Below are 23,671 nucleotides of genomic sequence, written 5' to 3'. Positions count from 1 at the left end.
CTGGAGAGGAAATCCAGCAGTGCAGGGGTTGAGTGGCAGAAGGGGCTGACTGGAAGGGGCTGACTGGAAGGAAAGGCCATTCTCCCAAAAAACGCCTTTAAATTCAGAGTCAGGGCTGGGGAACCCACAGAACCCCAGGTTTGGAGGGAAGGGACCTGAAATCCCACCCAGGGACGCCTCCCACTGGCCTTGGGCACTGCCAGGGATCCAGGGCAGCCACGGCTGCTCTGGGGATTCCATCCCTCCCCACCCAGGGAGGAATTCCTTCCCAATGTTCCATCTCTCCTGCCCTCTGGAGCCCATTCCCTGTGTCCCTTCATCCCTCTGTCCATCCTCAGGGCTTCTTCAGGGAATCCTCAATGAAGCCACCCCAAAAAAATCCCCTTTTCCTGAACAATCCCAATCCTCTCCCCGCTCTGGGTTCAGGAATTCCATCCCCTCCTGCCCCGAGATCCATGGAGGGGTCTGAGCTCCCACACTCTGCTCCTGAGCGAGGCAGAGGCTCCATGGACAAGATTTTTTTTAGGAACAGAGGGATTGTGACACCCCAGTGACATCCCAAAGGACATGGCAGGGATTGCACTGCTGGCTCCTCTCCCAGCACAGCACAAAGAGGAGGCCCTGCCCTCCCAAAAGGAACACTGAGGAGCAAAAAGGAGCCACGGCTCCTCTTTCAACAGCTCTGCAAAGTCTCTCTCAAGGAAGAAATAAAAATTCCCTGAACTCTCCCACGCTCTGGAAGTGGCCGAGTTAAAAAGCAGGACAAGAAGGAGAGAAGGGTTTGTTCTTGGGTGAGCAGGGAGGATTCTTCTCTGTGAGTGAGGAGAACTGGCTGAGCAGAGCAGGAGTAGAGGAGGAGACTCACAGGGGAGGAAAAAGCGTTTTCCCAGCCCAGGCAAAGCAGGGACAGCTGCAAATGTCCCCGTGTCCACAGGATGGTGCCACTCCCTCAGTGACAGCACCAGCTCTGCCACCAACACCAGCCCTTGTGAGGAAACAAAACTGAAATTAAATCCAATTATCAGCTGTGCTGCAGCTCCTCTGGGCAGCCCCAAAGGGAGCACTCCCCTCACCACAGAACTTGAATTAAATTTTCCTGGTTTCTGTTAAAAAATAGGAATTTGTGAATCAGCAGAGAAAGAGAGATGGGAGAACACTGGTGAAGTTTTAATGGCTGGGCAGCAGCTCTGTGACCCCTCCCAGGGAGGTGACAAATGTTCCAGGGGCTCTCCCAAGGAATTCCGGGACAGAGGGCGGCTGTGGATGCTCCCAGGGCTCCTCATCCTCAGGGAAACCCAGCGAGGGGGAGGCTGCAGCACACGGAGTGTGGGACAGAGCCGAGCTCTTCCCACAGCTCATCCACGTCCCGCTCCCAGCTCCTGGAAGGGCAAATCCAGAGTGGCTGGAGCCCATTCCCTGTTTGTTGTCCCGGTCCGCGTTCCAGAACCTTCTACTTCACTGTTTCATGCTCCTGTGAGGGATCCGGGGCTGGAATCATCACGGTCTGCAAAAGCAAGGGACAAAAATCAGCAGGAAAAAGGGGAGCAGAAGGTTCTGGAAAGGGAAAAAAGGGGGATCAGAGGGAGGCAGGAGAAGGGAATGGGATGGGAAGCCTCGAATTACACTGGAGTTCTCCCCTCCTTCTTCTCCACGATCTGTTTTTAGTAACACAGGGAGGCAGAGACAAGTATGGAGGTCAGGCAGAGGGGGAAATAGTTCCCAAAATTATCCCAGACTTGCCCTCAGCCATTCCCGACCCTCAGCCTGCCAGGGAACAATTCCATGGACATTCCAAACAGCTCTGCCCATGGATGAACCCCCCACCTTCCCCTCCCAGGCAGCTCAGCTTTGTCCAGGATGATCCCCACGGATTTGCATCTTCCCCCAGGGATTTGCATCTTCCCCCAGGGATTTGCATCTTCCAGCCTTCTCCCACCTTAATGATGGGATCCTTGGGCGGGGCCCACTCTGGGACGATCTTGCCGTGCATCCTCCAGGTTCCATAGGGGTTCACCAGGTACCTCTCAAACACAACATACTCCAGAACATCCTTGGGAATCTCCTCCCCGCCGTACATGAGCCGCCCAAAGCGGTCATAGATGGCCAAAATCTGTCAAAAGATCCAAAAAACGGCCCCAGGATGGATGGGGTTTGGAGCGACCTGGGACAGTGAGAGGTGTCCCTGCCCACGGGATGGGATTTAAGGGATTCCAACCCCAAAAAAGCTGGGATTCCCTGTGCTGGGCTGGCAGCACGTTGGGGTTGGTGAGGGAAGATGGAGAGAGGGATTTTCCTAGAAAGAAAGGCTGGGAAAATTGGGATTGGTCATCCTGGAGAAGGCTCCTGGGTGATCCAACTGTGACCTGGGACAGTGGGAGGTGCCCCTGCCCAGGGTAGGGGTGGAGTGGGATGGGATTTGGGGGCTTTCCAACCCCAAAAAAGGCTGGGATCTCTGCGCTGGGCGGGCAGAATTTTGGGATTGGTATCACCGAGGTGAAGGAAGATGAAGGGATGGATTTTCCTAGGAGGAAAGGCTGGGAATATTGGGATTGATCATCCTGGAGAAGGCTCCTGGGTGATCCAACTGTGACCTCCCAGGAAAGGCTGGGAAAATGGGGATTGTTCATCCTGGAGAAGGTTCCTGGGTGATCCAAGTGACCTCTCAGGAAAAACTGGGAAACTTAGGACTGTTCACCCTGGAGAAGGTTCCTGGGTGATCCAAGTGTGACCTCCCAGGAAAGGCTGGGAACATTGGGATTGATCACCCTGGAGCAGGCTGCTGGGTGATCCAAGTGTGACCTCCCAGGAAAGGCTGGGAAATGGGGACTGTTCACCCTGGAGAAGGTTCCTGAATGATCCAGGTGACCTCTCAGGAAAGGCTGGGAAATTTAGGACTGTTCACCCTGGAGCAGGCTGCTGGGTGATCCAAGTGTGACCTCCCAGGAAAGGCTGGGAAATTTAGGACTGTTCACCCTGGAGCAGGCTGCTGGGTGATCCAAGTGTGACCTCCCAGGAAAGGCTGGGAAATGGGGACTGTTCACCCTGGAGCAGGCTGCTGGGTGATCCAAGTGTGACATTCCAGGAAAGGCTGGGAAATGGGGACTGTTCACCCTGGAGCAGGCTGCTGGGTGATCCAACTGTGGCCTCCCAGGAAAGGCTGGGAAATGGGGACTGTTCACCCTGGAGCAGGCTGCTGGGTGATCCAAGTGTGACCTCCCAGGAAAGGCTGGGAAATGGGGACTGTTCACCCTGGAGCAGGCTGCTGGGTGATCCAAGTGTGACCTCCCAGGAAAGGCTGGGAAATTTAGGACTGTTCACCCTGGAGCAGGCTGCTGGGTGCCGGGGGCAGCGGGAGGTGTCCCTGCCCACGGCCTGCACGGGGCTGCAGTCGCTGCCCTCCAGCCCAGGCTCACCTGGCGGCTGTGCATCCTCACCGTCACCTGCCCGTAGAGGTTGCCCCGGTTCAGGATGCTCTCACAGCGCACGTGCACCACCCTGGGGGGCTCCAGGGACTCCAGGAACCTCCAGCGGATGGTTCTGTACCTGTTCCCACGCACCATCTCCTGCCAGCAGAGATCAGCTCGGAATTAATTAAATTATCATTAATGATTTGTTCGCTCCTCCCAGTGAAAAAACAGCTCAGACTCTGCTGGTGCTTTCTGGGCACTGGAACAGCCACGAGCCCAGACCTGGGAGGGATTGTTGGGATTGTGCTGATCCCTGGGGGTCCTTTCCATCCAGCTGAGACACCCCAAAATTCTCCAGAATTCCAGGCACTTACGGGGTAGCAGCGCTCGGTCACCAGGGAGTGAAGCTTCTGCTTGTTAAAGCTGCAGAGGAAACGCCCCGGTCACCTCAGCACAGGAAAAGAGGTTCCTCAAAAACTCCTGCTTTCCCCTCAAATTCCTGCTTTCCTCACAAATCCCACCTTTTCTCCCACACAAATTCCTGCTTTCCCCTAAAATTCCTGCATTCTCCACAAATTCCCGCTTTTCTCCCCACACAAATTCCACCTTTCCGCCCCCACAAGTTCCACCTTTCCTCCCACACAAATTCCTGCTTTCCCCCACACAAATTCCCTCTTTTCTCCCCACACAAATTCCCGCTTTTCACCCCCACAAATTCCCTCTTTTCTCCCCACACAAATTCCACTTTTCCCCCACACAAATTCCCTCTTTTCTCCCCACACAAATTCCCGCTTTTCTCCCCACACAAATTCCCGCTTTTCACCCCCACAAATTCCCGCTTTTCTCCCCACACAAATTCCCGCTTTTCTCCCCACACAAATTCCCGCTTTTCTCCCCACAAATCCCAGCTCCCCATGGGTCAGGGAAGGGCCTTACTTTGCCAGGGAGTTGTGGGCCTCAATAAATATCTCCTGGGCTTTCTCAGAGAAGGTTTTGGTGCTGAAATCCGGGTCGTGATCCTTGATCTTCCGAAGGCTGGGAAAGAAAGGAATTAAGGAAAGAACAGAATTCGAGCTGTCCTGGACGTTTGGATCCTACAGGATTCAATCCCAGCTTTTATCAGCTGAGAATTTGAGATCCCCCACTAAGACAAAACCTTCAGGTGATCATAAAAGAGCCAAATCCAAAGAATCCTAAAAGAATTGGGAGTGCACAGCGTGGCTGCTCCCAGCAGGAGAGGTGGGAACTGCAGGGGAAGGGGCAACAACAACAAAAATGGGAAAAACAGGGAGGAAACAGCCCCTTAATCCTAAAAATCACCCAGAGATCCCTCAGCCCCCTCACAGAGGGGGTTTGGTGGAGGTTGAGAGGGTGTGGGGGGTTTGGGGGTCAACACAGGGGGTTCCTGGAGGGGATTTGGGGGGTCCCGGGTGGCCTGGAGGTGACTGGAGGGAACACAAGGGGGGTCACACTGGGGTCCTGGGGCGTTTGTGGGAGTTTTGAGGGGATTTGGGGTGGCCTGGAGGGGAACTGGGGGAGGAGTGTCTCCCATGGACAGACCCAGGACAGGCCAAGCAGCAGGTTAATTACGCTAATTAGCTAACGAGGGGTACGTACGCCAGCTGGGAGGCCGCTGTTTGCCTCAGCTTCTGCATCTGCTGCGTCACGCCGTCCTTGGACAGCGAGGTCAGGCGGGCATCGCCCTCGGGAGGGACGTAGGGATCCATGATCTCAGCTGGGGTGGGGGAAAAGCAGCTCAGGGGGAGGCTCAGAGCCCAGGGGATGAACAGGGGAAATGGGAGAATTTCTGAGAGACACAACTCCTGGGATAAGCTCATACACAGGTGCTGAGCTCTGCTGTTCCCTCACAACGCACGGAAGAGGGGAAAATGGCTTCAAAATGAAGATTAGAGGGGATTTTGGGAAGGAATTCCTCCCTGAGAGGGTGGGAAAGGGTTGGGATGGAATTCCCAGGGCAGCTGTGGCTGCCCCGGGGTCCCTGGAACTGTCCCAGGCCAGGCTGGACAGGGCTCGGAGCCCCCTGGCATTGGGGAAGGTGTCCCTGCCCATGGCAGGGGTGGCACTGGAGAGGCTTTCCCAAGCCAAACCCCTCTGAGATTCCAGGATTCAAGTAAAAGGCACCAACAGCTTTGGAGATCAGGCAGGGAGGCCTCTCCCCCGGCCAGAAGGAACAGTGGGGAAGGAATTCAGCCTGATCCTCTCTCTGTCACATCACCCGGGCCAGGCTGAGTGCGCCATGCTGCCGTACCCGTGCAAGCCAAGAAGAAGGTGCGCTCCATGCGCTCGTCCGGGAAGATCGGCGCCGCGGACCGGAGCCGCCTCTCCCTCTCCTCAGGGCTCAGCTCCCGGGCCCACTCGGGCAGCCGCGGCCCCTTCCTCCTGCTCCGCACCGGCACAACCACACAGGGCGGCAGCGCCCCGGGACGGAGCAAGGACTCGGCGGCCTGCGGGGAGGCAAAGGCAGAGCCCGGAGTGAGCCCAGCACCGCCAAGCCTGAATTGATTTCCCCTTACGCCTCGCACGCGCCACGGCCCCCCGCGCTTCCCTCACCCTCAGCGCCCGCCCCGCTCATCCCGCGGCCCCACGGCCGCTCCCCGGCGCCCCTCAGGCCGCTTGCCCGGCCGCACCTTCCAGCAGAGCCGCGGGGCCCTGCGGCCCAGCCCCGCCGCCATGGCGGCCGCCATCTTTGCCCTGCCGCGGGGGATGGCGGGAACGGGGAGGGCGGGGCCGCGCGGAGGGGGGGAAGGTGTGGGCGGGGCCGCGCGGGGCGCGCGCGCGCGGGAAGGGGCGTGGCCGGCGGGAGCCCGCGCCGCGCCCGCGAGTGGAAAATTCCATCGGCTGCGGAGGCCGGGGGGGCGGGGCCAGCGCGGGAGGCTCCGCCCACCCCCCGAGCGCGCGGAGGGGGGACCCCCGTGCGTGGTGCAGTGCGGGGGGCGGAGGGGATGGCACTGCCCCCATCCCCCACCCCCCACACGGGTCACGTGCGACGCGCGGGACCCCCACCCTGCCCCATGCGGGGGATGCTGCGGGTGTCGGAGCCTCCCAGACCTGCAGAGACCCCCCCCGGATCTGTAGTGACCCCCCGTGGACCTGCGGAGACCCCCCCGTAACCCGCGGGGCACTCCCGGACACGCACAGCTCCCCCCGGACCTGCAGAGCCACCCCCGGACAGCCAGATTTGCCCCCCCAGACCCGCAGGGCCCCCCCAGATCTGCATAGCCCCTCCCTCGGGCACGCAGGACCCCCTCCCCGGATTTCCAGAGCCCCCCGGATCCACAGAACCCCCCCAGGTTCCTTTACCCCCAGCAGCTCCGTGGGGTTTTGGGGTTTGTGCGATGCTTTTGGGATTTGCCTTCGCAGCAGCTCCTGACGCTGGCGGGGAGGGGGGGATATCGAGGGCAGGGGTCCCTCCAGATGTTCCTGGCACAGCCCAGGATGCGGCACCCCCGGGATGCTGCCCGCAGCGCGGGGGGGCTCGGGGGTCCCTCCGAATATCCCGGGGACAATCCAGGATGCGGCACCCGCGTCCTAGAACACAAACCGGCTCATCCCAAACCCTCTTCCCTCGAAACCCCATCGCTGGGAGCCGCCGGGACACCCTGGGGATGCTCGTCACCCGCCCACGCCCGCGGGGCGAGGCCCGCGGAGCCAAAGGCGAGCCCGGCCCGGGGGTGCGAAGCCCGGGGGGGCCCTCGGGGGCGGGGGGCTCGCCGCGAGGCTCTGGCCGCGCTCACTGCGCCTGGCCCCGCTCCCAGTTTGCTTTGGGGACTGTTGATCTTGGCTCCGAGGACGCGTTGCTCCATCGGACAGCTGGTTAATGTGTAGTGACGGCTCCGCTGTGCCCGAGACCGTTGATCCCGGCCCGCGCTCTTATCTGGGCCGGGACGAGCCGGGAGCGGCCGTGCGGGGCCGGGCCGGGGGCGCGGGGGCAGCCGGGCCCCCCTGCCTGGGGGGATCGCGTCTGCTGCCCGCCAGCACCCCCCAAAATTCGGTGTGATGCTCACTGGGGTGGGCGGGGGGCAAAACCAGCAGAGAGCGCTTCCCGCAGCGCCCCCGGTAGGAAAAGTGGAGCCCTCTGGAAAACTGGGGTGAAGCCCCGGGGCTCCGGAGCCGATCCTGGAGCAGCCGGGGCTGAGTCACCGGCCCCAGAGCCCGCGGCCCCGGCGCTTTCCCACGGCTCCCGACTCGTGGGGCTGGATTTTCCCAGCCCAGCTGGCTCTCCCGGATGGCCCGGATGCCATCCCGGCCGGTTTCACCTCCGTGGGCAGCGCTGGGGCGCTCTGGAACCCCTCTGGAGCCACGTCCTTGCCCGTGCGGGGCTCAGCCTGTGAGCATCCCTGAGGAAATTTGGGATGGGGCCGAGGAGATGGCACCGGATGATGTCCCCAGCCCACCTGCGCTCTTCTCCTCGCAAAACCACCACGTGGGGATTTGTCCCGTGTGAGAGCGGGATCAGGGCTGGGATCAGGTCTCGGCACCCGCCCCGAACTGTCCCCGCCAGCTCCAGGCAGGGGCTGGGCCACGTTTGCCTCCATCCTTGTGCAACCTGTCCCAGGTGCCCGGCGGTGAGGCGGGAGGGGACGGGCAGAGCCGCACGCACACGCGGAGAGGGGGAAATCCAGGGAAAAACGCCTCCCAAGCCCCCGGGAATGACCCGCGGAGCAGGAGGCCCCGCAGCTCGGAGCGCTGCTGTCCCCGCGCTCCCGAATACCAGAGATTCCAGCCCTAAGCCGGCGGCCCAGACCTGCGGGGCAGGATTAGCCGGTGCCCTCCGGCTGCTCCCGCTCCCGGCAGCAACAGCGAAAACTCCGGCGAAAGACAGAGAAGAAAAGAAAAGCCTCTCCTGGGAATTTAATTTTTTTTTCTTTCTTCCCCCTTTTTAATTTTTTTTTCCCCCTTGTTTTTCCTAATTAGAAAGGAGCACTGACAGCGGTTGGTGGCTCTGGGCTAATTACAGCTTTACAGCTCCTGGCTTCCACCCCGTCCGTTTGTCCCCGGGCTCTCCGCAGTCTCGCACTACAGGAGAACCCGGTTTGGTCGGGACACGGCGGAGGAGGCGGCGTCCCCCCGGCTTTCTCCGCGGAGCCTCGCTCTTTTTCTCTCTTTCTTCCTTCTTCTTTTTTTTTTTTTTTTTTTTTTTTTCCCTCTCCCGGATTCTTGCTGACAGCAGCATCTGTCACCTCCCAGCATCTCCCGTGCGGGGCAGCACCCGCGGGAAGCGCCCGGAGCCCTTTGCCAAGCACAAGCCCCGCGGCCACCGCGGCCACCGATCTCCCCCCCGGCGGGCCGGGAGGGCACCCGGTGACCCCGCGGCCATCCGGGATGGGAATTAAAGCTGAGAGGAGACAATCCCCTCCGCTCCCCTCCCGCGGAGCGCAGCAGCTCCGCTCCAGGAATAGTTTTATCCTGGCCCTGACCTTCCCGTGGCTCTGCCAGGGACAGTCACCCGCGGCCACACGCGCTGCCAGCACCGAGGCCAGGCGGGAGGGGACGGGACTTTTGCCCTGGCAGAGTCGCCCAGCACGGCCGGGGCACAGCTGGGCTTCTCCTGCTGCCGTGGCCTCGGGGTGTCCCCAGCGTGGCACGGCCGGGCTGAGTCCAATTCCGTCCACGCCGGCTGCAAACCGGGCTGCACACGGAGCCTCCTCGCCGAGCCGTGGGGTGCAGCCCTTCCCTCGCTGCAGGGCAGACGGGGCTTTCCGCCCAGAACCCCGCCAGGATTCCATAAAACCCCAAAGCATTCCCTGGCCCCGCTCGCAGCGCCGATGTCCCCCCGCGTCCCGCGGGGCTCCGCGCCCCGCCGCGGCGCTGCGAGCTGGCAGGACGGAGCAGGGCGGCAGCTGCCCAGCCCCCGCGCTGTTTCCAGCTGTTTCCAGCTGTTTCCAGCTGTTCCCTTGTCTCCCTTTCCCTCCCCGGGGCTCTGCAGCACAATGCGGCCCCTCGGCAGCCCCGGATGAACCCGGGCTCGGCAGCGCTGGGTTTTTGTAACCATCTGCTGAGAGCCGTCTGTACTTTCTCCCTGCCCCAGTTCGTGCCGCCGGCTCCTCCAGGTCTCAGTGAATCCCCGCTCCCTCCCTGAAATCCCTGTTCCCTCCCTCGAACCCCTTCTCTCTACCTCAAATCCTATTCCCCTCCCCAAATACCATCTCCCTCTCCTGAATTCCTGCTCCTTCCCTCAAATCCCTGCTCCCTCCTGCCTGGAATCTCCCCTCCTCAAATCCCTTTTCCCTCTTCAAATCCCTTTTCCCTCCTCAAATCCCTTTTCTTTCCCAAATCCCCAATCCCTCCTCGAATCCAGCTCTCCTCCCCAGATCCCTGCTCGCTCTCTCCACTCCCTGATCGATCTCTCCCCTGCTCAGCACTAACTTATATTTTTTAAACAGCAAAGTATCACTTTTAACAAAAATAAATCTCGTTGGGGAAGGAATAGTGAGAAATAAACTGAAATACAGAGAGCAAAGAGGGAAACCGGGGTGTCCCAATATGGGGGCACCACTCCAGCTCTGCCCCCCGTCTGAGTGCACTGGGAGACCCAGGAGCTGTCATCCCCCTGAACTGGGAGTACTGGGAGCCCCGCTAACGGGGTGCCAGTGTCACCCCAAAACCAGGAGCCCCTGGGTGCACTGTGCCAATCCCCACCCAGGCCAGCTGACCTGAGTGCCCACAGTTAACGGGGTGCCAGCATCTGCCCAAACCGGGCGCACCGGGAGCCTCAGTTAATGGGGTGCACTGTGCCAGGCCCACTCGGAGCGGACACACCGAGATCCCCGTTACCGAGATCCCCATTACTGGGATAGCCATTACAGACACACCGGGATTCCCGTTCCCGGATCCCTATTACCGGGGCTCACCCGGATCCCCATTCCCGGGATCCCCATTCCCGGGGCTGCCCCGTCCCTCAGAACTGGGAAGGGGCGTGGCCAGGCGCGCCGTGAAGGGGCGTGTCCGCGCGGGGCTTGTCTTTGCGCAGGCGCACTCCCCGCCAGCGCTTACGCAACTCCTCCCGCCGCCTTCCCCCCCCACCCCCTCCCCTCCCCGCCCCCCGCGCGCGCTACGTGCGCGGCCGCGTGGCGCCGCCGCGCGCACGCGCACGCGCCGCCCGCGTGCCTCCCTCCCTCTCTCCCTCCCCCCCTCCCGCTCCGCTCCCCGCACTCCCCCACCGGGGCCGCCTCGAGCCGGGAGCGCGCGCGCGCCCCCGCCCCTCCCTCCTCCTCCTCCTCCTCATCTTCCTCATCCTCCTCCTCCTCATCCTCCGCTCCCGCCGCTGCTCCCTCTCGGTGCGTCCGTGCGGAGCCGCCTCGTCGCCCTTCCCGCGCCCCCCCCCGCCGCCCCCCGCCCCCCCCCGCCCCCCCCCCCCGCCGCCGCCGCCGCCGCCCCGCCGGGGGGGGCGCAGCCCCGCACCCCCCGCGCTCCCGCCATGCCGGAGAAGCGGCCGTTCGAGCGGCTGCCCGCCGACGTGTCCCCCCTCAACTATGGGCTCTGCCTCAAGCCGGACCTCATCGACTTCACCTTCGAGGGCAAGCTGGAGGCCGCCGTGCAGGTAGGGCCCCCCCTTCTTCCTCCTCATCCTCGTCCTCCTCCTCCCGCCCCGCCCCCGAGGGGTCCCGCCGGCCCGCGCCCCCCGAGGGGACCCCGCAGAGCCCCCGGGGGACCCCTCAATCCCCTCCTCGATCCCCTCCTCATTCCCCTCCTCACCCCCGGGGCTGTTTCCCCCCGCCCTCAGGGACCCCGCTCCCCCTCAGGGCCCCTCGCCCCCTCCCGGCCGTGCCCTGAGGGACCCCCGGCCCCGATCCCCCCGTTCCCCCGGGCCCGGCCGGGCAGGTGCCGGGAGGCCCCTCGGGGCTCCCCCCGCCTCTCCTCCGCGTTTCCATTCACGATGGGCGGTCAAACCCCCTCCAAACCCCCCAAGAGCCCTCCGGGACCCCCCGAGCCCGGCCCGGCTCGGGGGGAGCCCCGCCCAGCCCCGCTGCGGCCCCCGCGGGTCCCCCCGGGCGGCTCCTCCCGGGCTGGGCCGGCCCGCGCCGGGATGCGGGAGAGCCGCGGCAGCTCCGGGGTGAGCCCGGCCGGGATCCCCGGTGCCCGCAGCCCCCCGGGGACCCCCCCGTGCCGCGCTCCGAGCGGGCCTGGGGATGGATGGGGATTTTGCTGGAAAAGCCAAATAAGCCGTGAAAGGAGAAGTCCCCCCGTGCGGCTCCCGGGGAGGGTAGGCCTCGGTGTCATGGAGAGAGAGCTGCGGGGAGAGCCTGGGGATGAGAGCCGGGGAAGGTTTGCGGAGCCGAAACGCCGCGTTCTTCTGCAAGGCGAGAAAAATCCTCCTCGCCGTGCTCGTGCTTCAGAGCCGGAACCAGTTCTGTGAAATCCTTCAAGTCTCTCCCAGTCATTCTCATTGGCTGCTCTGCCAAGATTTCCCGAATTTGCTTTCACGTCTTTTTTTTTTTTTTTTTTTTTTCCCTTGCGATTTGAGAGAAGTACAGAATTATATTAGCACAACTGTATTTTTTGGGGTTTTGGTTTTTTTTTTCCTGAAAATCAGATGGTCGCACAGAGAGCTTAAAAAAGTATTTGAGGGAGGCTTTAAGTCTTGAGATGTGAGCAGATCAAAGCCTTGCTGTGCTGAAGGGATGGTTAAACCTGGTTTTAAATAGATAGTAAATGCAAGGAGGCAATAAAAGCTGCAGGATGTGAAGCACAGGTAGAGAAGAAGGCGAGAGTTCTTCCCTGGGGAAGGCCCGAGGCTGGGGATGATGGGGGATCTTGTGACTTTTGGGAGCTGCAGGAACCCAAGCAGACATGAGTAACTTTGTGTCATGTGACAGAAATATTGAAAACCTAAATCTCCTCGCGGATTTGATCCTGGCTCAGGGGTTTGGTTCCAGCCTCGGGGCCGCTGCTGCCTCTTGGGCTGTTTCGGTTTGAGAAATTCCCGTTTTCTTCCACTCTAATCCCAGGCACCTATTCCTGTCCTCACACCCCAGCCCTGTTACAGCTGTGGGGCTGTAAATGGGATCACTGAAATCATCCCGGTTAAAAATAACACTCGGGGGGAGGGGAGCATGGCTTTTGAAGCCGGAGCTGAGGAGAGGAGCGGCGGGAGCAGCCCTGGGAGCTTCTCCGGGCCGCCGCAGGGATTGCCCGGGGGTTCCTGCCGGCAGGGCTGGGTTGCGGTGTTTGATTCCCGGGGAGCGTTCGGAGCGTCCCGGCTGTGTGCAGGGGGTTCCTGGAGCAGAGGGTTCCACCTCGGAGATGGGCAATGCTGCACTTCCCCGGCAGCGCCCTGTGCTGAGGGAAAAGCTGTGACCCCACAGGTTCCAGGCTGCAAAAACAAATCCTTCTCACGTCCTGGAGAGCTGCTCTGGGGTTCCCACAGCAGAGAGGAGGGGGAAAAACCACCAAGAAAACCCCAGAGGAGGAGGAGGGTTTTGAAACAGATCTAAAGAATGTATCTTTATTTTGGATAACTTTTAGCGCGGTGAAGCCAGGAGGAGGCACCTCCCAGCTGCCTGGGAGTGAGGGCAGGGAAGTGGATCAGGGGTGAGTTCACCTGCCCGAGCAGGGCTGGGAATCTGGGCAGGCTTCCTGGGGCTGCCGAGAGCCCAAAGCACAGGGAAATCCCAGGAAATTAGAGGGGAACTGCTCTGCACCTTGATGGGGAGAGGAACAACCAGCTCATCACAGGGTGTTCTCTGTGCAGGGCTTGACAAACAAAAATTAATAACTGTCGGCATATTTCTGTCAGGATGGTCTAGAAAAGAAGACTTTTGGGTGCTTTTGGGGGCAAATTACTTCAATTTAGGACCTTTTCTACCTGAACCTGCGCCCAGCAGAGATGTTCTGTTTCCAGCACCACCTGAGAGCTTTGGAGTCTCTAAACTCATCGAGGCAAAAGTGGCTTTATGTTAAAACACAAATTTTTTTATTTTTGGGTGGGGAAAATACACGTGCTGCCTCCTCTTGAAGGTCCTGAAGTTGTTTCTTTAATCCCAGTCAGTAATAATTGCCAGCTCCTCTGCTCCATCCCAGCTGGGTAATGGCAATAATCCACACTGTGATGCTTTCTGAGGCTCTGACACCAGAAAATAAAAACCCCCCAAAAGCAGGAAAAAAGTTCCCAGAGCCTGCAAAGTGCCTTGTTTGCTTTGCTATGTGGCATCTTTAGGAGCAGAGTGGAATTAGTGCAGGCTGTTTAGTCAAGGTATTACAAGCAAACACTTGATCAATCTTACTCACTCCACTAATAGGATTTGCAGCCCTCTGTGGAGAATTCGGGGCTTTCAAACCCTAAAAAAAACCAAAACGTCCCAGCCTTGGCTGTGGGGCAGGACACTTGTGTTGGCTTTAGGACCTATAAATAACCTGAAGCACTTTGTGCCTCAATAATAAACGTTGCCCCTTGCATGGCAGCTCCAGATAATCTTCAGGGGATAAAACCTCTGGTGATGCAAAAGATAAGAGGTGGCAGCAGATTCCAAAGCCTGAAAGGAGGAGCGGGGACCTGCTCGTGGTTTGTTCCCGTGTCCAGCTCGGGGAATTGTCCCCCCTGGAGAAGGGAATGATCCTGAAGCCTTGGCAAGTTGAATTTCACAGCCCTTGTTTTGGAGCTGTGCTTCTGGAGGCTCTGGTAACCCAGCTATTACAGTTTTGACCGGTTCTTCCAGATTTTTAAATAATATAATTTGTGGCCACACGAACACTTTTGAAGTCCGTGCAGTTGTGTAACAATTACATAAACTGACAGTACATAATTCCCATTTATCACAGCTGAAAACCCCAAAAAATCCTTAAATGAACTGTTTCCCAAGGAGCCCTGCTCCCAGCTGGGACAGAGCGTGGCTGTGGGAGAGCCGGAGCTGGAACGGAGTCTCCTGCTCACACTCCTGTGATTGTTCTGCCACTTATGTCATCTCCCAGCATTGAAACTTGATTTGTTGAGGGCGTGGGGATGCCTCTCCACCAGCACAATTAAGATTGTGGGGTGGAAATGGTTCATTTTCATTATTCCTCTGTTGGCTGGAGCTTTAATTACGCCAGCCTTGGCTCTCAGGGCCTGGTTATCAGCACAGGGCACTTGCATTACTCAGTGTCTGGGTCAAACTTTATTCTTTTCTTTTTTTTTTTTTTTTTCCCCTGCTTTTTTGGCTCTTGGGAGGGTTGGAACAAAGAAGGGATGTGTGGCCCTGGTGTTGTCCAGCAGCAGAAGCAAAGCTGCCTGCAGCTCTCGGGCTTTGAAATGGAATTGCTGAATGCTGAGAGGATCACCTGCGAGGGGCAGGGCTGCCTCCCCGCTTCCTGGTGTTTCCCTGCCCATAAATTCCCTTCCTGGGAGCTGGGTCACTCCCCTGCCTGGAAACTCCACCGAGGTGTTCCTTGAGCGTGGAACAACTTATCTGGGAGGAATTTACAGCCCGGGCTCTCTCAAACCCCTGCTGCAGCGTTTAATGCACCTCTGGCAGATTTAGCAATATTTAACTGCTTGTCTGCTGCTTTTTATAGGTTCATTATGCAATATCTGCTGGCCTGCGGAACGTATGGAGCTGGTTAAAGATTAATGCTGACACTGTGGTGTGGAGTCCGGGCCAAATGCAGCTCGCTGGGTGTAGTATTTGTGCTCCTGGGGAGCTGGTCCAGGATAAATCCTCTGCTCTCCAGCCTTGGAATTTGCATTTCCAGCACATGAAACTAAACCTGCACTGGAGGGTTAAAGGGCTGGCAGCCCCTCAGGGCTCTCCTCACGCCATCAGCTCCAAAACTGGGGTTTTTAACCTTTTTTGCCCCCTGCCCCCAAAGGCTCCTTGAGCCCCATAATTTCCAAGACTGGGGTGGATTTGCAGCGATCACAAAAGGGATTCACTCACTCACCCCTGTGAATCCCACAGCCCTGGAGCTGGATGTGCTTTGGAACCAAGGGAATTTTTCCAGTGGGCCAATTGGTCCTGGCGTTGTTAATTTTACTCCTCGGCCACTGGAATTTGCTGGAGATGCAGGTTAATAAATCTCTTTATTGCTCTCCTCATTGAGGCTTTGAATTCTTACAAAAGACACGCCCTGGAACTCAAATCCAGAGTAAATTTAGGTGTCTATTTTTAGAGAGAAAATTGCTAAAAACACACGCAGTTGTTGTAGTGCTGCTTTTAGAAAAGGGCTCCGGAGCCGTGTGACAAGATTGGAATTATCTGGAATTAATTTTGGCTCCAGGAGATCCCTTTGGATGCACCTCAGCCTGTACTTCAGGTAGGCTGCAGTTCAAATCCCTGTTCCTGATATCCCAAAAAATTGGGAAAATATTTTCCATCAAATCCTTTCCCACTTTGACCACCAAAGGCTTTACAGCACCTTTAGGTCTCGTTTGGCAGAGCTAAATAATTGACATTTTTAACTTTCTTCCATCAAATTTTAAACTATTGGGGGGGATTTCAGCTGTTTTCTCCTGCTGGATGAATTTCCCCTTCCCTGCTCATGGTGCCTGAGTCTGACCTCAAAACAGCGTTTGAATTCTGGTTAATTCAGTATTCAATTGAATTCATCAAGAGCCAGGAGTTTCCAATCCTGAACCATCCCTTCCCTGCAGAGATTCCTCTTGGCCCACCTGATTTCTGAGCAGTGCAGAACTGCTCTTCTCTCAATTAATTTAATTAAATTAATTCATTTTCCTTGCTGTAAAATATATTTCTTACATATTTCTGACATATCTCTCATATTCCAGAGCAAGGTGAAGCAGGGTGACAACCCCACACATTGCTGACTGCTTCTACCTTATGCAGTAATCTGCTTTTTTTTTGGCCTTTAATACATAAAAATCACTGCATTAACAGAAAATCTGCCTTCCAGAGCGTGGCATTTCGGAGGGATAAAAATGCATTTTTTTAAACGAGTTCCTTTTTGAGCTGTTCCTGCTCATGAGTGCCCCGTGCTGGGGCAGGTTCTGCTCCCGTTTTGTTTTTGTTCTCACAGGTGTGGCTGCACCTCCGTGGAGCAGGGAGGAGGCCCCTGCTGCAGGAAAAATTCATTTTCCCCTCGGAATTAAATTCTCAGGAGTCTCAGAAAACGCTGAGCTCTGCAGGCAGAATTTCTGCCTGTATGGTGAATCTCACCCCTTTCTTTGGATAGTTGGAGAACTGAACTAATTACCCTCCTGGCTCATTTTAGGTACTTCCTTCTATGCTGCCCTCTCATAAAACTGGCTTGATATTGGTAGGAAGGGAGGAAAAATATCTAAAAATAGATAATTGCCTGTTTAAGGAGCCTCTGGATTTTCTCTGCTTAAACCTAAAGTTTCTTATTCTGCAGGCTCAGTGCTGCACTGAAAGTTGTGTCCTGGAAAAAGTTGTTTTTTAAAGATCAAGCCCATTGTTAAACTCACATTGTCTGCAATTTGGACAGCTCTGAATCCAGAGAGATTTGGGTTTATAGATTGAATAAAGGTCTCCAGACACTTATAAAAAGCTTTTCTCATCCTGATTTTTCTGTGTTTTAGAAAAACCTTGTAAAAGCCCCCCAAGCTCCAGTATTGTGGTACAAACTGTTGAGGTTTGATTTTTGGGTTTGGGGCGAGCTTTGTAATTTTTCAGTTTCATGCACTCAGAATTCAAAAAAACCCAATGGATTTCAGGTTGTAAATCTTTCCTGGGAAAACCAAGCTGACCCTGCGTCACCTCGGCTGCTAGACTCGCTCTCAGTGCTTGACACAAGCATTGCTTCCACGGGCAGGTTGGGTTTATTAATTGGAATGAATTTGATTTTAATTCCATCAAGAGGTGAAGGCAGCCTGAGTGCTGCACCTCTCGGTGTGACACCGCTGCAGGGAGCTGGCACCAACAGCCCCTGCTCAAAAGGTGTAAATGCATCACATTTCTTTGCGTGACATTTGTTCATTAAACAATTCCCTAATTGGGGACAAGCCAGGGGTAGTGGTCAGGTCAGAGGGGTCAAGGGGAGACTCCTGGCTGGGTTGGGGTGTGTGGGGCTGGTCCTCCCTGCACCACTGGTGCCTCAGGGATGGACCATCCTGCACCTCTGAAATCCCAGATTTGAATTCCTCGCTCCTCCCTTCTCCATGGAATGGCTCAGATTCGGGGTTTCTGTCCCAGATGGACGAGGAACAATCCTGAGGGACAATCCTGAGGGACAATCCTGAGGAACAATCCTGAGGGACAATCCTGAGGGACAATCCCGAGGAACATTCCTGGTTTATTCCCAGCTCCTCCTCTGGCCCAGGGAGCACTGGGGGACACCTGAGCCTTTTCTTGTGGCTTTGCAAAGCAAATGAAATCACAGTTTGTGTGCTGCCCGTGGGTGAGCTGGCCTGAGCACGCCCAGGGGCTCGGGGCTGTGGAACTGGGGCTGGAAGGGACCCTAAATCCCAGCCAGGGCCACCCTGCATGGGCAGAGGGCACAGTGCCAGGGTGAGGGCAGCCAGAGCTTCTCTGGGAAGCCCACCCCAGCCCCTCCAGGGCAGGATCCATCTCAGCATCCCACCCACCCCTGTCCTCTGGCGCTTTACCCCATTCCCCCTTTTCTCTTGGAAACTCATTCGTTTTCCTTCCTGCCTCCTTTCAGGGAGCCTCAACCCAGCTCAGCCCTAAACCTGCTCTGCTCTGGGCTGAACAATCCCCCTTTTCCCAGCTTTTCCTCCCAGCAGAGCTGCTCCATCCCTCTGATCAGCTCCTCTGGGCTCTCCCTGCCCAGAGCCCAGAGCTGGAGGCAGCTCCAGAAGGTTCCTGGCTGCCAGCTCAGATGTGGGCACCTGGAATGACGGCCCCAGGTGTTCACAGGGCATTTTAAGGTTATAATAGTGGGGAAAACAAAACAGGGATGGAGTCTCTTAGGCTTTGGTGAGCTGATTCTGGGGTAGGAAGCAGTTTCTCTGTGCCTGTGTTAAATCTGGTTGGTCATTACAGAAATCTTTACTCCTTTATTTAAGAAACTGCTGGTGCCTCCAGCTAGAAATCCTATCCTGGACAAGCGGGATTCCCAGCTTGATCCAGCCTGATCATTCTGGTGGTTCCAGCCATAAATGTCTGAATAACTCCCTGGTTTAACTCCCAAATATTTTACCCCTTTGTAATTAATTTTTATTTAATTTGAATTCCTCTGTATTCAGTCTGTCGCATTCAAACAGAGAACTGGCACAGCCCCACGGTTTATTCCTACGCTGGGAGCTGGCACTGGGTAAATAAAGCAGAGAGCGTGGAGCCAAGAGCTGGCACAAGGGGAGCTCCCAGGGAAGGAGGAGAAGGAGAATCTCCTGGCAGATGTTTTTGAGCTGAGGAGCTCTGAGAGCCTGGAGCACGCACAGAGGTTGTGCTGGTGATATCTCCAAGAGAGGTTCTCACTCTGCTGTCCCTTAGGCCATCCCCAAAGGAGGCTGACGGGCTCAGGATCTGTTTCTATTGGCTTTGGATTCCCAGGCCTGCACAAGGGCCCCATTGTGAAGTTTTCAGCCCTGTTTTTTACCCAGCATGAAATAATTCCCAGTGGAGGTGAGTGGCTGAGCACAGCTCCTGCTCTGCGGCACCTCCTTCTCCATCCCAGACACCCAACTCCCCTTCAAACAGCTGGAGCTGCTTTTTAGATGGATGAGAGCTGAGAGTTCCCATTTCTTCCTGGTGCTGATGGAGTTTCTCTTGCAGGTGAAAAATGCAACCAACCAGATCGTGATGAACTGTGCCGACATCGACATCATCACCGCGTCCTACGCCCCGGAAGGAGACGAAGGTGGGAGCCCTGCCTGCTTTCGGTTCTGCCCCTGCAGCTGCTGCCAGCAGCCCAGCAGCTCTGATAACAAAATGATGTCATGCTTTGATAAGCTCAGCCCTGCCCCTGGAAGCATGGAATTCCTTATCTTGATTCGTGCCGGCTCTCGTGGCTGCCGCTGCTGTTATGGTGCAGGAATTCCTTCAGTTGTGGTGAAGGAATTCCTTCAGTTGTGTTATGATAGAGGAATTCCTTCATTTGTGTTGTGGGAAAGGAATTCCTTCAGTTTTGTTGGGGTAAAAAATTCCTTCGGTCTCCTCCACCTCTCCTGAGGGGTGAAGGCAGAGGATGCTTTGATATTATTTTTATATCTGGATGTTGTGTGAACCTCTAAGGACATCACCTGTGCCTGTGGATTTGGGAATATTGACAAAATGAAATATTGACAGGGAATGCACCAGTAAGAGCCTGCAGTAGGAAATGGTTTGGAGAGCACAGAAAACGCTTCATTGGCATTCAGCAGGATTTTCTGAGTGTTGGGTAACGTGGAAAAGGGTGATTGTGAGGAGGAGTCCAGCTGCTCCTGGAGCCCTTCAGGGAACAAAAAATGCTGCAGGGCTCCCCTTCCCACCAGGGAAATGCCCCTTTCCATATGGAAAATTCCACAAAAGGGTTGGTTAGAGCCATGGTTAGGGATTAATGGGGTGACCTTGGTGAGGGATCCCTGTTCTTTGGGTAGATGGAAGCTTTGTTCTTTGTGCAGGGGCTGGGCAGGGGTGGAGGGTTTGGGGACCTGAGGAAGAGGAGGAATGTGCAGGAATTTGTGCCGTGGGTTTTGCAGTGGGGCTGACTCCAGCTCTGCTATCCCAGGGGTTTGTGCCAGGGCTGGCAGCACCCAGGGACAGTGGAGGTGTCCCTGCCATGGCACGGCTGGCACTGGGTGGGATCTGGGGTCCCTTCCCACCCAAACCATTCCATGGTGCCACCTTCCAGGTCCTCGTAGCATTGCTCCACTTTTACAGGGGGAGAAATGCACTCAGGAGGGGATTTTGGGAAGGAATTCCTCCCTGTGGGTTGCTCAGAGCCTGGCACAGGTGCCCAGAGCATCCCTGGCAGTGTCCCTGGAGCACTGGGACAGGGGAGGGGTCCCTGCCCTGGCAGGGGCGGCACTGGGGGCTTTGGGGTCCCCCCCATCCCAAAAGGTTCTGCAGTTCAGGATCCCAAGCAGAGCATGCCCACCCAGCTCTGCCTTCCAGCAGCTTTGGTTTCTTTCTCGATTTTCAGGGGTTTTTGGGCGTGAGGAAGCTGCTCTGGGAGGAGGAGGGCGTGTGTGGAAAAGCAGAGCTCAGCTCAGGAAGGGCCGGGCAGGATCCTGGAGCGGGGCCACAGGGCTGGGCAAAGTGTCCCCAAGGGCTCGGGGCTGTCCCCTGGCACCTCAGGGCTGGCCCTGCCACTGTCGGGGGTTGCTCAGCATTTATTAATTGGGAGTGATCTCTCTTATTAAGAGAGAATGACACTCTGGCCCTCACAAACTGCTGCATCATAAACACGCCAGGTACAACTTGGTTGCAATTCATGTTAAAAATAGAATTAATTTCAAATTAAAATTAAGGTATTTAAAGTAGAATGAAAACGCTAAAAGGAAAATAATAGAATTTAAAATGTTAAAAGGAATAAAATGGAAATGAATAAAATGGAAATGAATAAAATGGAAATGAATAAAATGGAAATGAATAAAATGGAAATAATAAAATGAAAATACTCAAGTATATTAAAATTAATAGAATGAAAAAAGAAAATAATAGAATGAAAATAATAATAATAAAGTTAAAATTAATCTAATTAAAATTAAAATATAATAATTCAAATTTATAATTAAAATAAATAGTTGAAATTACAATTAAAATAGCTTAAAATTAAAAATATTTATAAATTTTAAAAAATATTTAAAAAAAAATGGATTGCCATCATCCCACCCAGGCTCCCCAGGGTTAAAAACAGATCAGTGGGATTTGGGAAGGTGCCCAGGAAGGAGCAGAATGGCTTTGGAAGGAAGATGGCATGGGATTGGCACCTGTTGATGCAGACCCTGCGGCCGCTCTGTGCTCGGCCTGGGGATGGGAACAGAACGAGCCCTGCCAAGAGCGGCCTGGGCGCTCCCTCCTGGAGGTGTGCAAAGAGAGAAGTTCGTGGTGGTTATAAAGAGTTGTCACCCTTTGTTCTGTGGGCAGGCATTTGTCTCATCCTCACCAGAAACAAAAAATAATTGGGAACTTGTCTCCTTTCCAGGCCTGAAAAGCAGCTGTGGGAATGAGATTTGATTTAGCAGATCCCCGTTCGTTCCCTGTTTAAGGAGCTGACCTGGTGACTTTAGTGCAGAATAATTTGGTTTTCCCCCATCCTTGTCAGTGCCCGGCAGATTCTGGCCGCAGCTCCTCGTGCCCCTGGCGCCGGTGGGCACGGCTGAGGGCAGGACTTTGGGATCTGAGTGCGGATTTGCAGGGAGAGCAGATCATTGCCCAATATTTGACAGGAAGCTGAGGGAGGATCCCCACAGCTTTACAGTCAGAGTGAGGAATTTTTGCTGTGTAATCCACAAAGGAGCAGCAAGAACTGAGTAACAAAACCAGCAGAGATTGAGCACTGGGGAGCAGAAATTCCTCAGTTTCAGCCCAAAACTGAGATTGCCAGGGAGGGCTCTGGGTTCCCTCCGTGCCAGCAGTGCTGTAATGGAACAAAGCTGCTCAGAACTCCAGAGTTTTCCACGGCTGAATTCAAACTGGTTGGATATTTTTATATTTATTTTCTCCCCAGAGCTGTTATTTTTTTTTCTTTTTAAACATTTCCAGTGGAACTTTAGCACCAAGGTGCGCGCGTGTCCAGATGGACGCCTTGGCTCAGCTGGAGTTTCACAAAAATGTCAGTTTTTTGAAGGGGTTGGGTTTCATCCTCGGGGCGTGTGAAGGAGTTTGGAGCTTCCTGTGAATCCTCTCCCAGCTGTGAAACCGTGCTGGAACCAGGAATTTGCCTGGAATCCCCTCAGATCCAAAGGAGTTTCTGGGATTCCTGCAGGGCTGGCAGCGTCCCTGGGAGGCCCAGCGGCTCTGGGGGTGTTTGTGCGGCAGGGAGATTTGGGCTGGGCTCACACCGAGGAGGTTTTTGAGGGCAGAATTCGTTCTTTTGGGTTTTTCCTCCTCTGTGTGGTGGGGATGGGCCTGGATGTTACAGCAGAGATTTGGGTGGTGGTTAAAATAGAACGAACAAACAAAACCCCAAAAAACCAAAAGAAACCAATCGAAAAACCTGAAACCCAAACCAAATCAGCCAAAAAGAAACCCCCAAAACCAAACCAACCAAAAAAACCCAAACCAACCAAAAAAAAACCCCAAACCAAACCGACCAAAAACCCAAACCAACCAAAAAAAAAAACCCCAAACCGACCAAAAAAACCCAAACCAACCAAAAAAAAAAAACCCCAAACCGACCAAAAAACCCAAACCAACCAAAAAAAACCCCAAAACCAAACCAACCAAAAACCCAAACCAACCAAAAAAAACCCCAAAACCAAACCGACCAAAAACCCAAACCAACCAAAAAAAACCCCCAAACTGACCAAAAAAACCCAAACCAACCAAAAAAAAACCCCAAAACCAAACCGACCAAAAAACCCAAACCAACCAAAACAAAAACCCCAATCCGACCAAAAAACCAAATCAACCAAAAAAAAAACCCCCAAACCGACCAAAAAACCAAACCAACCAAAAAAAAAAACCCCAATCTGACCAAAAAACCAAATCAACCAAAAAAAAAAACCCCAAACCAAACCAACCAAAAACCCAAACCAACCAAAAAAAAACCCCAAACCAAACCGACCAAAAACCCAAACCAACCAAAAAATCAAACCCAAACCTTAATTACCTGTGACTTCTCCACAGCACAGAAGGGATCCTTGAAAAAATTGCATTTTGAAAAAATTGCGTTTTGGAAAATTGCATTTTGGAAAATTGCATTTTGGCAAATTTCCATGGTTTGCTCTGAGCTTTGTCCTGCTTGGGGTCCAGGCCCTGTTGGGAAGCAGCTCTGCGGGCTCAGCAGGGTTTGGGATTGTCCATGGCTGGATCCCTTTGCAGGAAATGTGATTTATTCCAAATGCTGCTGGAGCATTTGAGGTGCTCCCACTTCAGCCTCTCAGACCTGCAGCAGCCCCTCTCTATTCTGTGTATTTGTTCTGATTGAAGTGGTAACACGTCTCACTCCTGGCTGCTTCCTCCCTTTATTTTCATTTGCTCATTTCTTATTTTCCTTTTCTCCATGACAAAAAAAATTTAAAAATTAAAAAAAAAAAAAATCCCTTTTTCTTCCTCCAGCTGCAGCAGCAGCTTTTCCTTTCCCAGCCCGGGCTGTGCTGTAATGTGCAAGTGATTAACTTGCAACCTTGCGGTGCCAAGGAGCTGGGCTGGTCCCTCCAGGAGCTTTTGTTCTCCAGCCCAGGAACGGAGCCAGGCTCTGCTGCGCTCACGGATTGGGAGCTGCAGCTCCCTTCCACCCCAGCA

The 23,671-nt window shown here is 55.4% G+C and overlaps 2 protein-coding genes across 3 annotated transcripts in view; one reads left to right on the top strand and one right to left on the bottom strand.

The window, feature by feature from the left end:
* Positions 1-1,146: 1,146 nt before the first annotated feature.
* On the bottom strand, positions 1,147-6,140 carry MRPL45 (mitochondrial ribosomal protein L45). Its single transcript, XM_036398751.1, has 8 exons — positions 6,056-6,140; positions 5,677-5,872; positions 5,025-5,142; positions 4,344-4,442; positions 3,782-3,830; positions 3,414-3,563; positions 1,937-2,110; positions 1,147-1,504 (listed from the first exon to the last, which is right to left on the bottom strand). Exons 1-8 carry the CDS (start codon positions 6,110-6,112, stop codon positions 1,451-1,453), a joined length of 897 nt encoding a protein of 298 aa, XP_036254644.1. The 5' UTR covers positions 6,113-6,140; the 3' UTR covers positions 1,147-1,450.
* Positions 6,141-10,777: 4,637 nt separating this feature from the next.
* Positions 10,778-23,671, top strand: part of LOC118696560 (puromycin-sensitive aminopeptidase) — a 34,421-nt gene continuing 21,527 nt past the window's right edge. The window contains exons 1-2 of one of the 2 annotated variants that reach the window (XM_036398750.2): positions 10,778-10,968; positions 19,055-19,139. In XM_036398750.2, coding sequence (XP_036254643.1) covers positions 10,846-10,968; positions 19,055-19,139 — 208 coding nt within the window. In that variant the 5' untranslated portion in view covers positions 10,778-10,845. The remainder of the gene's footprint in view (positions 10,969-19,054; positions 19,140-23,671) is intronic. The other variant, XM_036398749.2, reaches the window with a different exon arrangement.

This window comes from Molothrus ater, chromosome 27 (genome assembly GCF_012460135.2).
Source record: "Molothrus ater isolate BHLD 08-10-18 breed brown headed cowbird chromosome 27, BPBGC_Mater_1.1, whole genome shotgun sequence".
Classification (NCBI taxonomy): domain Eukaryota; kingdom Metazoa; phylum Chordata; class Aves; order Passeriformes; family Icteridae; genus Molothrus; species Molothrus ater.
The sequence above is the reverse complement of the archived record's forward strand: the minus strand, read 5'-3'. Positions and strand labels throughout refer to the sequence as shown.